General features: G+C 39.0%; 1 protein-coding gene across 1 annotated transcript in view; it reads left to right on the top strand.

The window, feature by feature from the left end:
• Positions 1-15,487, top strand: part of myo7aa (myosin VIIAa) — a 41,270-nt gene extending 25,783 nt beyond the window's left edge. The window contains exons 28-49 of the mRNA XM_051078954.1: positions 97-223; positions 853-972; positions 1,138-1,311; positions 2,361-2,588; positions 3,248-3,415; positions 3,614-3,731; positions 4,129-4,255; positions 4,639-4,808; positions 5,556-5,746; positions 6,345-6,469; positions 7,089-7,246; positions 8,292-8,445; positions 8,638-8,793; positions 9,143-9,248; positions 9,337-9,450; positions 9,801-9,888; positions 10,131-10,237; positions 10,512-10,697; positions 10,897-11,013; positions 11,329-11,412; positions 11,630-11,749; positions 12,132-15,487. Coding sequence (XP_050934911.1) covers positions 97-223; positions 853-972; positions 1,138-1,311; positions 2,361-2,588; positions 3,248-3,415; positions 3,614-3,731; positions 4,129-4,255; positions 4,639-4,808; positions 5,556-5,746; positions 6,345-6,469; positions 7,089-7,246; positions 8,292-8,445; positions 8,638-8,793; positions 9,143-9,248; positions 9,337-9,450; positions 9,801-9,888; positions 10,131-10,237; positions 10,512-10,697; positions 10,897-11,013; positions 11,329-11,412; positions 11,630-11,749; positions 12,132-12,224 — 3,031 coding nt within the window. The 3' untranslated portion in view covers positions 12,225-15,487. The remainder of the gene's footprint in view (positions 1-96; positions 224-852; positions 973-1,137; positions 1,312-2,360; positions 2,589-3,247; positions 3,416-3,613; positions 3,732-4,128; positions 4,256-4,638; positions 4,809-5,555; positions 5,747-6,344; positions 6,470-7,088; positions 7,247-8,291; positions 8,446-8,637; positions 8,794-9,142; positions 9,249-9,336; positions 9,451-9,800; positions 9,889-10,130; positions 10,238-10,511; positions 10,698-10,896; positions 11,014-11,328; positions 11,413-11,629; positions 11,750-12,131) is intronic.
• The last annotated feature ends 893 nt before the right edge of the window (positions 15,488-16,380 follow it).

Here is a 16,380-nt window from a genome sequence, read left to right as displayed (position 1 = left end):
TACCAAAAAAGTAATAAGTAATATGCTGTAAGTATAGCCTTTTTGAAAATAACCTATTTCATCTGGTGTATGTGTGTTTGCTTGTGTCTGTGTTAGGGATGAGATCTACTGTCAGATCTGTAAGCAGCTGAGTCAGAACCCGTCCAAGAGTTCCCACGCTCGCGGCTGGATCCTCATCTCTCTGTGTGTCGGCTGCTTTGCCCCGTCAGACAAATTCGTTAAGGTCAGGACATCATACGTTTTGGGATTTTCAGAATTTTTTTCTATTTAAATACACAGAAGGAAGAAGCATTAGTCTAAAATGACTTACTCCATTTAATATAATAAAACACATGCTCATACGAAATTGACTGAGATCACAAAAGTATTCGTATATTTCCACAGCTGGTTGATTTGTTCCCAGAACTGCTACTCTAAATTTACAGATAGAGCAGGTGAATTCCAGGAGTGTTTTTTTTTTGTTTTTTGTGTCAAACCTAGATGTTTACATTTGTGTTCAACCTGTCTGTACTCTGAGGCAAATTCAACATATCCAGGACATCTTTTTAGTTACCTGGCTGGTTATCTAGAACACTGTGCTCCACGGGATCCACTATGAATGATGATGACATTTTCCAAGAGAACTGATTGGTCAGTGAGCAGAGTGTTCATGTGTGCTGATCTGTTATCTTGAACATAATCTGCTCATGAGACCAGCATAAATTAACCCTGAAAATCCAGAGTTAAACCATAAGTTACCACTCTAACCCCAAATCCTGCTTAATACAGGTCTCTGATCCTACAGTTTGTATGTATCAGTTGCTGTCACTTGTTGTTGTTTTTTTTTTCTGATGTTTTTTTTTTTACCTACAGTACCTGAGGAACTTCATCAGCAGCGGGCCGCCGGGTTACGCTCCGTACTGTGAAGAGAGACTGAGACGAACATTTGTTAACGGGACGAGAACACAGCCTCCGTCCTGGCTGGAGCTTCAGGTTCAGACACACACAGATCTGACTGATTTAAGAAAAAAACTGAAGGCAGTTGTCTGTCACACACATAAACATCTTTTGCAGCAGTTTCAAGAGGCAATTTATCATTCATTCACAAGCATTTCAGTTAGAAACTAAGTCAACCAAAGCTCTGAAATCTGTATCCAGGCCACCAAGTCAAAGAAGCCCATCATGCTGCCGGTGACGTTCATGGACGGCACGACCAAAACGCTGCTGACAGACTCTGCCACCACAGCGAAGGAGCTCTGCAACGCCCTGTCCGACAAAGTCAACCTACGAGACCGCTTCGGGTTCTCACTCTACATTGCGCTGTTTGACAAGGTGGGCACATAAACACAACTCACGCATTTGTACCACCATAACCCTAAAGTTCCCCTCCAGTCAAAATGTGTTTTGTTCTCACATTCATCTGCTGAAAAGGGAAAGTTTCCAGTTTAACACATGTATGTATGAGCATGATTTCACTAGTTCTGAGCCTGCTGGGGTTCAATATGCACCTTACAGGAGTGTAATGTGAAAACGTTCAACCTCTACCACACACACATACACATACAATAGACCTTTCAGTGACGTCTGCAACATTTTGTGTTCAGAAGAATATTTGAGAAATATTTACCCATTCATAGTTCCTGGATTTTTCAATGAGAAGGAATGAGTAGATCTTGATTGAAGTAATTTAACTTTTTGTGGAAAAAATATCAGTCAAACATTATTATTTAGATCTGAGTATATTTGTGTTTCTTAAAACATGTCTTTTGATCTTTAACCTAAACCTATTCTACCTTTAACTGTAAAATGAAGACTGCCTTGAAATCCTTGAAAGTTTGTGAATTCGAGAAAAAAAAATCAAGGCATTGAAAGTTTTTGAAAATAGATATGAATAGACATGGGTCATTGAAAATGCTTAAAGTTACATATTTTAGGAATAGGCTACATACCACTATCTGCTATCTGTGTGTCTTCAGCTCTTTTACTTGTAAATGAGTCTCTGTCTCTATCACTCAACTTACAAAATATGTTGTTTTGTTGTGCTGTGTAAAAGACCACATAGTCAACCATCTCTGTAACACAGCACACCTGAGAAGTGTTCACACATTCAAGTCTCTTTCTTTTAATTGTTGTCTGTGAGCTCCTGTGAAGCTTGATAGTTTTCATTTTTGTCATAAATTGTAAAACTGAAACTAGTCTTTGACAATAACACTAGTCTATACTAGTATATACCTTTGAGTAATATTAGTTATAAAATCAAATGATATTTTTCAAATTCTGATTTTAAAAGTCCAGTTAAAGTTAAAATATATTTAAAATATAAATAAATTAATTGCTTGTGGTAGCAAAAGTAGCACTAAATATATTTTCTCCTCCTCCAGGTCTCCTCTTTAGGCAGTGGGAACGACCATGTGATGGACGCTGTGTCGCAGTGTGAACAGTACGCGAAGGAGCAGGGAGCCCAGGAGAGGAACGCCCCCTGGAGGCTGTTCTTCAGGAAGGAGATCTTCACACCCTGGCACTGCCCCGCCGACGACCTGGTCGCCACCAACCTCATCTACCAACAAACCGTCCGGGGGGTCAAGTTCGGAGAGTACCGCTGTGACAGGGTGACTGCATTTTTCTTCGTGTTGTTCTGTATATTAAAGGAATAGTTTGATATTTTGGCAATTTAGGTAAGAACTAGCACAGTCCCCATTCAGAATGTGCCTGTCAGTAGGGGCTTACTGCTTGAAGTCTAGTGCTGTTGCAGTTGAGTTCCACCTTTCTTAAAACCCTGGCATGTGTGTGCTATAAATTGTCTGGGTGCAGCACTGCTCTTGTAGTGTAGCTCCACCTTTTTATTCAAATCAGGTAACATTTAGAAAAGCGATGCGATCAGAACCACTCAGCTAAAAAAACTTCACAGTTGATACTATACACCTCCTCGGGTCCTCAGCAATACATACGTGAAGTTTGAAGTACAGACAGAGATTCCTGTTAGAGACACAGGAAACAACATCCCTCAGAAGTAACACATACTACATACATACTGCGTAATGATAGGTAGGAAAAAAACATGCCAGAGATAGAGAACTGATCCAGATGAACAGAGCAGTTCATCTTCATGTTTCTCAGAAATTGTCAATTGTCTCACAGCTTAAAAAAAAACAAACTCTTCTTTACTTTGTCTGCTTCTCTTGCCTCTGTGTGTTATATAGTTTTTTTCTTTTGTTTTTTGTATCCTCAACATTCCAGCTTACCTTTACCTGTCTCTCTGTGTCCTCAGGATGACTTGGCAGAGCTGGCCTCTCAGCAGTATTATGTTGACTACGGTTCAGAGATCCTTCTGGAGCGCCTGCTGAGCCTCATTCCCTCCTACATCCCGGACAGAGAGATCAGCACTGCAAGGACGGTGGAGAAATGGGCTCATTTTATCATGGCTGCACACAAAAAGGTGCTCATCACTACAACAAAGTCTGTCCACGACCTCCCAGTGAATTTATCTAGAATAATTAAGAAAACAGTTTTACTATATTTGTATGTACATTAACTGCATGTAACACCATCTGCTGCTTAGACACCATATAGATATCTCTCTTTCTTTTCGAGCATTAACATAATAAAACACGTCACTCTCTCTATGTTTGTTCAGGGCATCTACACCCAGAAGAGGTTTGACCCACAGAAGGTGAAGGAGGAAGTGGTGGACTTTGCTCGCCACAAGTGGCCTCTGCTCTTCTCTCGATTCTACGAAGCCTTCAAGTTCTCAGGTGACCATCAACAACCTCTTTCACACCTTAACATGAGGCACAGAGACTGCGCCAAATATCCAAATCATCCAAAACACTCATTAAAAGGTCATTAAAAGGACCATTAATCAGAATTTTCTCTTAGTATGTTTGTTTTTATTACCTGCTGCAGGCAGCTTCTCTGTACCTATTTAAAGAGAGTTACTTTGATAAAAGGAGCTTACAGTATAATTTGATTAAACTAATATCAAACTGGATTTAATTGAAAGTGTCACTTGTAAGTGTAAGTGTTAAATTACAGTCCTCTCCCAGGACCTCTCACAGTTTTTAGGAATCTATGGGGCCTGTAAAATACAGAATTACTGAGAATGTGTTTTGGTTTTGTGATAGCGATTTCTTCTCTTTCTCTACCTCTCAGGTCCCAGTCTGCCTAAAAATGATCTGATCGTGGCTGTCAACTGGACGGGAGTTTATTTTGTAGATGAGCAGGAGCAGGTCCTCTTAGAGCTTTCCTTCCCAGAAATCACTGCAGTTTCCAGCAGCAGGTGAGGCACACTGGGAGCTGTAGTCACTTACGAGAGGGAAGAGGTCTGGGTGGTTGAATGGATCAACAGAACACTGGAGTTTGATGCTGGAGATCACTACTCGTTTACCTGACAGTCAACACTGGTTTCCTTTAATCATGACACCTTTAACTCTAAGTAGTTATTTTAACTTAAACCAATTATATATATATTATATATATTATAACCTTAAACCTCCCTGACCAAATAGTTTTCGTGGTTAAGTCTCACCAAACCTTAACTGTAGCTCTGTCAGACCAGGAAACTGGAAAATAATGTTCTCCTGTTAACAGGGATGTCTTACCTGGAGGTAAGTGAAAATCTGCATATTTTCTTTTCTATTTTTTGGCAAATTACACTTTCAGGGGAGGAAAGTTGCAGGGTCAGAGTTTCACCTTGGCGACCATCAAAGGAGATGAGTACACCTTCACTTCCAACAATGCAGAGGACATCCGTGACCTGGTGGTGACCTTCCTTGAAGGCCTGAGGAAGAGGTCCAAGTTTGTGGTCGCGCTGCAGGACAATCCCAACCCCAGTAAGTCCTGAGGGTACAGTTTTTATTTTGTGATGATTTTGGTTTCCTTAAAAATCCAATAAATGAAAAAAGGAGATTTACACCTGATTTAGTTTTTCTTTTGGATAGGTCTATTTCCTTGTGGTTTTGATTAGTATTTTATACAGCAGCTGCTCAGGTGACAGTCTGAAGGAAAAGTTCAAATCATCCAACTCTGAGCAGTTTATTTTTGGTTCATTTGTCCACAGATGATTTTTTACAGTTATAGAGAAATCAAAGTGTCCGGGTTTAAAAATGTCCCAAAATGTGTAATTTTAGCAAGGAAAGGATCTATTTTTGTCTGTGCCTATAGAATAAAAATAAGGATTTTCATTATCAGTTAATCTGACTTTTTTTTTCATAATTAATCAAATCATCATTCAGTTTGTAAAAAGTCCCAAAATAGTGAACAGTGTCTCTAATTTTTCATAATTGCTGCACTGACTGGGATGTGGAATTGTTGATCCTTTAACTCAGAGGAAAAGGAATTTGTTTCAGTTTTTTTAAGTTGAGATCTGTGATATTTTGGTATTGGTATATGTTTTGGCCCTGAATGTACTCAAAAGACTGTGTTTACATTAAAATAGTTAATCTGAAATATGTGTAACAGCTTTTCTGAGTGTACATACTGCATCGAAGACAGTCCATGTCACCACAGAAAAGCTTAGTTAAATAGTTAAGTTAATCATCTCACCTCAGAACAAACTCTCTTTTGGTTTTTTCCCACAGCTGGGGAGGAGTCAACATTCCTGAGCTTCCTGAAGGGAGACCTGATCCTGTTGGACCAGGACACCGGCGAGCAGGTCCTCAACTCTGGTTGGGCACACGGCGTCAATGAACGAACAACTAAGAAAGGAGATTTCCCAGCTGACTGCGTCTATGTCCTGCCCACCATGACCCGACCTCAGCAAGAGATAGTGGTGAGAGGGGAAAAAATGCAGACAAACACAGACAGAGGTGTCTGTTAAAGCTCAGTCTGCACAACTTCATTCCAGCGAGGGATAAATATCAGTAGCAAGAAACAACAAAAACCAACTGAATCCAAGGAAATGAAATACAAAGGGTCAAAATGAACAATGTAGAGATTTGACATTACTCTAAGTCCATGAGAGATAACAGAGACAAAAATCTATTTCAGCCAACATTGTTCATAGAGCAGCAGTAACCATTTTTAACAGTAACCATGAGTGAATTATATTACAATTACAAACCTTTGACAGAGCAAAAACAAAAAAGACATTCACTCCAATATTATTGTTCTTTTCCCTGGCAACATAAAAACTTATTTTGGGGGAGAGAGACAAAGAGCTGAGAGGATCTCAGAACTTTTAAAGGCGATAAAATAAACATTTTAAAGAGAGCATTCTTAAGTGTTGCGAGTCCTTGGCCAAGAACTTTACATTAGTTACTCTTTTTAATCACTGAAAACTCCTCATCTGGCTCTTGATCCTTTTGTCTAAAAACAAATTTCAATCAAATGAATAATGTTATGTAACCTGATGTAATCCAACCAATCAGGCGCTGGTAACCATGACACCGGACCAGCGACAAGAGTCGGTTCGTGTTTCGCAGCTTGTCATGCCAGAGAGCGACGGCAGAATGAAACCCTACACTCTGGAGGAGTTCTCTTATGACTACTTCAGGTACACAGACACACACTACGATAAAAAACAAATGAACATGAACATTATACACAGTTACGTACACATGCCTAGAAACACAAGCACAAAACATACAGGTACGCCCAGGCTCACATACACAAAAGTAACACTTAAGTTACATTCTCACAGTCTTTTCAATCCTTAGATTATTTCAGCTCAGGTGTCAGTCCTCATACCTTTGGTGTTCTTAATTTACCTTTGAGTCAAATAGATACATAACATTAGCTGACTCAGATTTATTGATTTAAATTGTATCTGCCTTTATAGTTACAGATTGTCTGTTTGGAAACTTCCTTCAGTTAAACTCAGACAATAATACAAGTTATGAGCACAGGACTTGTCCCTTGACCCTCAGTCTACTTTCGTCACACTTTCTTCAACGTAACATCTCATATTATTAACACATAGTGAATGACAGTTGTGTGACAAGTCACATGATTTGAACTCTGTATATTTTTGTTTTAGCTCTATTGATGTTTTATACGTCAAAGACAGCTCTCCATTTTTCTGTCCTGAGTTAACCTCACTGATCACTGACACTTAGCATCATTTTGGATTATTTTCCTGTCAGCATGTCACTAATGAAACCTGCTTCTTTCAGGCCTCCCCCCAAACACACTCTGAGCAGGGTGATGGTCACTAAGAATCGTGGGAAGGACAAGATGTGGAGCTGCACCAGAGAGCCGCTTAAGCAGCCGCTGTTGAAGAAGGTTGTGAACCATGAGGAGCTGGCTCAGGAGGCCTGCATGTCCTTCATATATATCCTTTAAACAGCTGATGTGATGTTGTTGCCGAGTGACAGTTTTGACCATTTCAGCATTTTCTGCAGCCTCACAAAAAGTTCAAATTACTCAGGCTCCTCCACCTATCAGGCTTTACTAATATTATCAACCCTGGATAACTGGACTAACCTTACAAAGCCAGTAACCACATTTATTATGTATTATTAGATTATTTTTATAGCTATGTAATGTTGCACAATTTTTGTATATATGTTTTACAGAAACCAAATACTCAGTGAATATATTTTATGAATTTCAAAACAGATTTTTAATCTGTAATTTTTTTTTATCTATAATCTGCTGCCTACAGGTTTGTCTTAAATCTTTTGACACACGTGAACTTGACCCCGTTTCTATGTTTTCATGACCACAGCAATTCAATATAGTTTTATTTAAATAAATGAAACCACATCTTGAACGTTTTTGGTGTTAAAAACAGGTGATCCCGTCTGCAACCCCACATTGAGAAACACTGGAGCAAATCTTCATGTGGACATTAACCTCATGATTTTCAACCAAAACCTTGACTTTTAACAGGCTCCATTATTGTCTGATGACATACATTATCACAGATTACACAGCATGTAATTCATTCAGTGACCGTGTATGCAAATAGATTTCTATACATCTATAAGTCATCATGGACCAATGACTTCACTTGACAGAAAAGGTACGTTTGAAGAGAAATGGTTTGTGTTGGATGTGGACACCAAACAAATTTAGTTATATTTTTAATTCTTTTATATAGTTTGTTAAAAAGCACCAGAATATAAAATGGAAGTATCCTCTATACTCTCTGTGTTACATCCAGATTTTCATTTTAAGGTCAGATAGACTTTATTTATCCCACTTGTGGGAAATTCACTCATTACAGCAGCAATGACAAAAAAGAAAAAAGAGTGAATAATAACAAAAGATAGAAAATATAATATAAAAGAGGCACAGAAGGATAAAAAAAAATGTTGTTCTATAATTTGTATTCAAGCTGATTAGGTTGTTATATTCCTTGACATTTGTCCCACCTATGATGAAGTACATGGGCGACTACCCATCCAAACGGACGCGCTCAGTCAATGAGTTGACAGACCAGATCTTTGAAGGAGCGCTGAAGGCTGAACCCCTGAAAGACGAGATCTACTGTCAGATCATCAAACAGCTCACTGACAACCACGTCAAGTGTGTAAACTGACTCCATAGTTACTCAATATAATCAGTGATAATAACTTGGTGCAAATTCAAGGTTCACACTCGCACTTGTTTTTGACTCATTGGAAAGATATGATCATGTACATGAATCACTCAGTACAGTAATACAGCAGGCAGAACTTTTCTGTGCAGAAGCTGAATGTGTGTTTGGTGCTGCTGCAGGTACAGTGAGGAGAAAGGCTGGGAGCTGCTGTGGTTGTGTACTGGTCTGTTTCCTCCCAGCAACGTGCTGCTACCACACATTCAGCGCTTCCTCCAGTCCAAGAAACACCACCCTCTGTCTGGAGACTGCATGCAGAGGTTGCACAAAGCTCTACGGTGAGACTTACACTTTTATTTGTTTTGACTGATTACTGTTGAATAACGTGTAAGTCACACAGGTTTTATAACAATATAAACCAGACTTTTGACTTTTTACCTGTTAATTCATGGTTACCTCTGGCCAGCTGGTTTATAAATCTGGCTTTTAAAAGACTTCGACAAAAGAGACGTATTTTACTGTCTAACTAAAAACTTCATAGACAGTAGTCATTTACTTTAAACTCGAGAAAGTTTGTCAGAGAGAACAAGTTCACAGTAATTTAAAGCTCTAAATTAAGGTGATAGCTTATCATTTCCAAAGTTACCTATCATTTCAGTCTTTCTGTCATTGTTGTCATGGTAACAGTAATGGATCCAGGAAATATCCCCCACATTTGGTGGAAGTGGAGGCCATCCAACATAAGACAACCCAGATCTTCCACAAAGTTTACTTCCCTGATGATACAGATGAGGTACAACATGAACCTACAGACACAGACATTTCCACTTGACAATGACATTTTAAAGCTGAAATTGTTGGTGTTTGTCTCAAACCTTCAGGCGTTTGAGGTTGAGTCCAGCACCAAAGCAAAGGAATTCTGCCAGAACATTTCGACCAGGCTGCTGCTCAAATCACCTGAAGGCTTCAGCCTCTTTGTCAAGATCTCAGACAAGGTGAGAGGTCAAGGATTGTCTCTCAGAAGTTCAGAAGCAGAACTAAATGTTCAAAACCTGTCACTGCATTTTTAAGCAAATGATCAAGATCAGGATATGTGAATGTCAGGATATGTATTTTGTCTCAGAGGGGTTCGTCAAAGCAGTGACCTTGTTTTATTCCTCAAAAAAAAAAAAGAATTATACGTTGTGTATATTATTTCTCATATCCCTACTTGTTTTTTCAAGCATATTCTCTTAGTCTTCATATATTAAGAATACACAGGGTTTTGATCCTTGATGATTTTTTTTTTTTTTTTTTTTTTCCTGTGTTTGCTTTTTACTTTCTGACTGTGTGTTTGTATTCTCAGGTGATCAGTGTACCAGAGGGAGATTTCTTCTTTGACTTCGTCAGACATTTGACAGACTGGATCAAGAAATCTCGACCAGCTAAAGACGGTTGGTACCAGCATCTGTACTGTTGCACTAAGAATCACTCACCATCAGTGTTTGGCATCACTTTCATTTTTCCCACATTAAAACAAATCTGGGTCTATGAACAGAGAGTTGAGGGTTTGAAATTTAGACCATTCATGAACAATTATGTTGGAGTCTAAACAAACCTGCACTTCAGTAAAACTAATATTATACCAAAGTTTTAAGGTTGATCACATTTATGTTTCCTCTCTCCCCTCTTGCAGGTATCGTTCCCTCTCTGACCTACCAGGTGTTTTTCATGAAGAAGTTGTGGACCAACACAGTTCCAGGGAAGGACTCCTTTGCTGACTCCATCTTCCACTACTACCAGGTCAGTTTTATGGTATTCACACTGAGGAAAAGGAGAAAATAGTTGAGTTACAGTAGAGTTTTAGGCAGAAATGCTCTGCTACACTTCACAACTGTTTCAGCTGACACATCCAAGAGAGACTCATCCAAGGTTTTTTTTGAATTTTAAAATCAACAGGATTATCACATGCTACTTATCTTTTGGCGATTTGCTTCTAACAATTTTAAAAGGATCATGATTTATATTTTATTTGTACTTGAACTGTGTAATTAATGACAGCTCTTCTCTAAATCAGGAGCTGCCTAAATACTTGCGTGGCTACCATAAGTGTTCACGAGAAGAGGTTTTCCAACTTGCAGCGCTCATCTACCGCGTCAAGTTTGAGGATGACAAATCCCACTTTCCCACAATTCCCAAGATGCTTCGGGAGCTGGTTCCTCAGGATCTCATTCGTCAGATGTCACCAGACGACTGGAAAAGGGTAAAACCTGCAAAACGCCAGTGACATTAATTTCATTTTTCCTCACCTACTAAATGTTTACACTAGAAAATTAGTTATTTTTACCTGTAAGATAGTGAAGGCAGTTGCTGTCTTTGAATCTACTGTAAATCAAAATTTGGCATCATGTGATTAAGGATTGAACTGACTTTGCGTGTTTGTGTGTGTGTGTGGATTACAGTCTGTGGTTGCATACTTCAACAAGCAGGCCGGTAAATCAAGGGAAGAGGCCAAACTGATGTTCCTGAAGATCATCTACAAATGGCCGACCTTTGGCTCTGCTTTCTTTGAGGTTAAGGTAAACACACCTGAGCCATACTTCCTGTCTGCAGCCCTCACTCATTAGTCTTAGCTGTCTTCTTGTTTTCCTCTCTGTTATCTTTTCCTTGTGTCTTATGGGCAAAGCTTTTTTAAAGCCTACTTTGACATTTGTTTTATCAAATGTAACCAGAGGAAACACCTGATTATTGAACAAGACCCTCCTAACTTTTCAAGTGTCATCTGTCGCAGAACTATTTAATATGAAACGTTACTACTCTATATGTAAGATATGATGACGATCAGTGGATATTTAGACGTCGCATCAACATCAATATCTGTCTTTTGTCTTTAGCAAACGACAGAACCCAACTATCCAGAGATCCTTCTGATCGCCATCAACAAGCATGGGGTCAGTCTCATCGATCCGAAGACAAAGGTTTGTATTTGAATTACATCCCAACAAATTAAAAACGGATTTTTTAAGCTGATGCTGATGTTGGTACTTGAGGGGTTAAACTATATATCAGCCGTTATTCATTTTAAAACAGAAACAGCCAATATAAATAATGTGTTGGTTTCTTTAACCAACACAGGGTATCTCAGTCAGAGGCCCGGAGGGTAATCAAGGCTTACCTCTGTTTGTATTTGTGCAGGACATCCTGACCACCCACCCATTCACCAAGATCTCCAACTGGAGCAGTGGGAACACCTACTTCCACATCACCATTGGCAACCTGGTCAGAGGAAGCAAACTGCTGTGTGAGACCTCATTGGTGGGTGGCAGCAACACACACGTTTATTTGACAGATATAATTACTAGCTAATATACAGATTAAAATTTTACCTAAACAAAATGTATTAATTACAATGAATTGTTAACAATTAAACTAGTGGTTTTCAACTTTTTTGGCTTGTGACCCCCCACAAACCAGTCTTGTGAAACATGGTTTAATTTAAGTAGTGTTAAAATAGCTTACACCATAAAATACTACATCAATATTAACAATTTCAAAATCTAATATGCTCACTGTTATATTGGTACTTTTACTTAGGTAAAAGCTCTGAGTACTAATCCACTGAAACACATCCATGTTGTTCCACAGAGGATTCCAGTTATGTCTTTTCAACATGTCTGTGTTTCCATCACGCCTGCAGGGTTACAAGATGGACGACCTGCTTACCTCTTACATCAGTCAAATGCTAACCACCATGAACAAGCAGCGCTCCGGGCGGGGCCACAGCAAGTGAACTTCTTACTGGCAGGAGGCCACTGAGCTCATCCGGCTCTTGCGCCCTATTGGTCAGCACTGCAGCTGGGGGCGGACCTTTGCGCACCAGCTGTGGAGGATGAGCCGCAGTCCTTCTGCTAGCTCAGAAGGGTCCAAGCTCACCGGGGAGAGTTCAGCTGCCAGCAGCGAAGACCCTGGTGAGGGCCCCAGCAACTATTACCACTACAACTACAACTATGATGAGGATGAGCCATCCAGTGAGGATGACTACCTCTAACACATCCACCAAACTCTCCGTCCAACATGTCAGTCCTCCAGCTTTGGTTCAGGATTCAACAGTCAGACTGGCATGTACAGAAATACTGTGTGACGTCAGTACTGCTGTTGACATTATTTGACTGATTCAGATCAAACTGAGGACAGTCAGTTTCTAGATGGAAGCTTGAAGTGAATGTTGCAGTGACCCCAAGTGGCAGCAGGTGGTCACTGCCTCAAGGTCTGAAAACTTTAAGGACTGTGCCTGACTATGTGAAAATGATGTATTGTTGTTGTGACAGTAAGCTCCTTAGATATAATTTTTTACTAATAACCAGATCGTCATCATACTCTGGAAGAAGCAAGGCCACACTGGCTGAGAACAGAGGTTTTGCACCAGTGATTTTACCAGCTGTCAGAGGTTTTGGCCTTTAGGTACAATCTACGTTATCTCAGTTACTGTGGAGGGCGCACATTCTCTCTTCCACTCCCAAACAGTGATTTAAACCAACAAGACTATTTCTAGTAACTGTAGTTAGCGGCATGGCTCTATGCAAGACAATATTTGTCAGTTTACCCAATATTACCATGTTACACTAACTGCTGTAGTGGGATACTGAACTGCAGGCAAAAAAGCATTGAATTCAGTTGCCTTAAAAAAAAAAAGGCCTCAGAACTTATTAAAAAGCCTTAAATTTAATTTACAGAAGTTTCGAATATTTTTTGGGCTGCTGTAGAGTACCATAACTTTGTTGCTGCGGTCATAGGAGGTCATACATCTACAGTTGACTAAACTAACTGTTAATTCAGCTGTTAAGTTAATGAATAACTGTAGGCCTTAATGTCTCTACTGGTTTTCCATCTTTACCAGTATCATTGTGAAAAGCTATTAAACGACATTGGTATTAAAAATGCTTTACATTTAATTTGGTCAACACTGCAGAAACCCTGCATAACATCCAGGAGTTAATGTGCACTTTAGCATATGAACAGTCATACGTCACTGTACTAACTTGAGCATTCAGCTCAATGGACAACTTAGACTTTGTTTCTGTCTTGACTCAGAGAGTAAACATGTTTGATTTAGGTAACAATACGAGGACCTCGGCAGCACCACTCTCATTCATCAAACAATGTTGGGTTTTTTGAATGAGTGTGTGTGTAATGAGCATTAGATCATCACAGTGAAGCTATGGGCATAATTTTCTCTCAGAAAACACTGTCAGAAAGAGGTATTGTGGTGTGTGGTCTTGACAGGTACCTGCTGTAATTCTAAGTGTTGATGTTTGCATCACTTCTTGTTTAGGTTTAGAAAAAAATAGATTTTTTTCTGGCCTTAGATCGAAACTGTAATTGGAGTCAATGGACCTGAGCTCATTTATTTAAATCTCTACTACTGCTATGTGTGACACACTAGAAGTGCACCTGTAATTGTGATGTATGGCCCATACTGTGTCAGTGTTTTTATATACTTAATTAATGATTTATGTTTACACCTCTTTTCTGTAACATTGTCAATTATTATCAGCTATTTAATTTTACATTTTATGCCTTAATTGTTTCTTTATTTCTGTTGAGACTACATTCTCCAGCATCCTGTGCGATGCAGCTGCTGTTCCTGTGGGGCTTTTGCAACACTCCTGTAGTTATTAACATTATTTTAATTAATATTTTTATTTCAAGGGCCACTTACTAGCTTTTTCTGGGGCTTTTAGTTGAATTCCCCAGGCTTCATTAGCAGAAGGTGCTTACTCATTTGTCATATAGATTAGATAAATGAAGCCAGTCACATCTCACACCAGTTCTCTCTGATTATGATGCAGCTGCAGAAAAGGCTAATAAGTGGACCTTGACTCTTTTTGCTTAATAGTGTGCTAATTGTTTTTTTTTTTGTTTGTTTTTTTTAACTATTGTTACAAATGTTATTTGTCTTAACCCATGCTCAAGTTTGTGGATGAAACTGTGCAATTATATCTCTGAGCTCTGGATTTTCTATTACTGTGTTAAAGGGGAGAAATTTCCACATTACACTTCTTGTCCTGTTTACTGAGAAACCTACATGCCGAAGTGTTAGCAAATCATTACCTAGTATAAATAAAAATGAATTTGGGTCTTGAAACTGGCATTCAAGTGCATTGAAATAACTCAAAATAACTAGAGGAATGAAGTACCTTCACACAAAGGCTGAGCTTCAGACATTTCTCATCTGCATCTGGATCTGGATCTGGACCTGCATCAAAATACACACAGTGATGAACAATCATGACATTCAATTCAAATCAAAAGGAGCAGTAGTTCATGAGAAATGTGAAGAAACTTCCTGATTTGGAACTGGGGCTGCTTTGTGAAATGTTGCTCAGAGTAAAAATGTTTGAAGTGAAAATTCTGAGTCTTAAATAGTTCATGAAGCGGTGATGATTCTCTGACAACTCACCTTTGGAGGCCTGCTATCAGCTGAATAAGATAAACATTTAGAATATTTAAAATACTCACCCAATGGCTCTCCCGCCACCAGTGGCCTTACCTCCACTAAGGCTATATTAAAAACATGACTGGTTTATTTCATAGCGGCACAGATCAGATTTTTACTAGCACCTGAAACAAGACAAATGAACAGGAGAAATAACATGTTCCTGTGTGTTGAATTCTGTCACATTGCTTTAGTGACTGACACTTTCAAGTCTGCCTTGTGTGAAAAGATTTTTTTATTTGTCTACATGTTGACGTGACAAACTCTTCATCCATTAACCCACACTTCAGACTTTGTTTGTATCATGAACAAATACAGTGGTATTTTAACCGTGCCAATCATTCCATTTGATATCTTAATGTTGTTCGGATTGTTGTTTTTCTTTCTGGACTAATGCAAACTCATGTTTTTGCCTGTTGTGTTGCTTTTTAGATGGTTTATTAGGTTTGGTTTTGTATGTGACTGTGTATAACTCAATCATTGTGACTTCCTGTAGTTTTCATTCTGTGTAATGCGTGCTCTCACCTTTGTATAACATTAAATAAATTTGGCTCTTATTTAGTCCTGGTCAGTGGGGGGTTTTAAAAATGAACTTTTAGAAAGGTGAAAAATAAAAATAAAAATGCTTCACTTTTTCTCATAACCACAAAACTAATAAAATCTGTTTTTTTCTCACAGCTTAAAAATGCTCTTATGTAGATGACTGCCGTAGAGAAACAGGTGATCACACTTTCTGTACAGGACATGTTTTGGAGTGACTGGAGTGATGACTAGTGTGTTGCTTGAAGCAATATTTATTCAGAATTAGATCATTTTAGCCCATTTGTGTTTGATTTAAAGTCAAAGGAAACTTGATCTAGAATCGTATGAAGTAATACATGTGATGTGCTGGGCAAAGCATTTAAAGTTTTAGAAAACATCAAATAATGAGTGAACATCCAGAGTGATTTTTATGATTTTTCTCTCCGAAATCCAGGTGACAGGACAGTATGGGCATGTCCTTGAGATGCAAACGAAATCAAGAACTGCAAAAACAAGGAAGCCGCTTGTTGTGGGTTGCTATGGCAACACACAATATTAAAGTGTCAGAGGAATCTCCCATTCATGAACTGTATTTTAGACCTCAATAAGCCCTGGACAACCAGACCTGCAACATTTGCAGAACAGCTTCACCAAATTCAACCCAAGAAACCTAATGAAAAGTCTGATTGTGCTGAATACTGTCAGAGAATCAGTAACCTGAGTATGAATACACAGATCCACTCAACCATCCCAGAATGGACAAAACAAGCTCTGCATTGTGCACCAGTGCAGCAGAGAGAGACAGAGAAAAGGGATGATCCTCTGAATCAACAACTGTGGCACAAAAACATCCCCTTCTCTTGGTCACTTGGAAGAAATACACTTAAAGTTTTATCATGAGAAATCCTGTTCCATGTTTCAGCTTTAA

Source organism: Lates calcarifer, linkage group LG21 (genome assembly GCF_001640805.2).
Source record: "Lates calcarifer isolate ASB-BC8 linkage group LG21, TLL_Latcal_v3, whole genome shotgun sequence".
Taxonomy (NCBI): domain Eukaryota; kingdom Metazoa; phylum Chordata; class Actinopteri; family Centropomidae; genus Lates; species Lates calcarifer.
The sequence above is the reverse complement of the archived record's forward strand: the minus strand, read 5'-3'. Positions and strand labels throughout refer to the sequence as shown.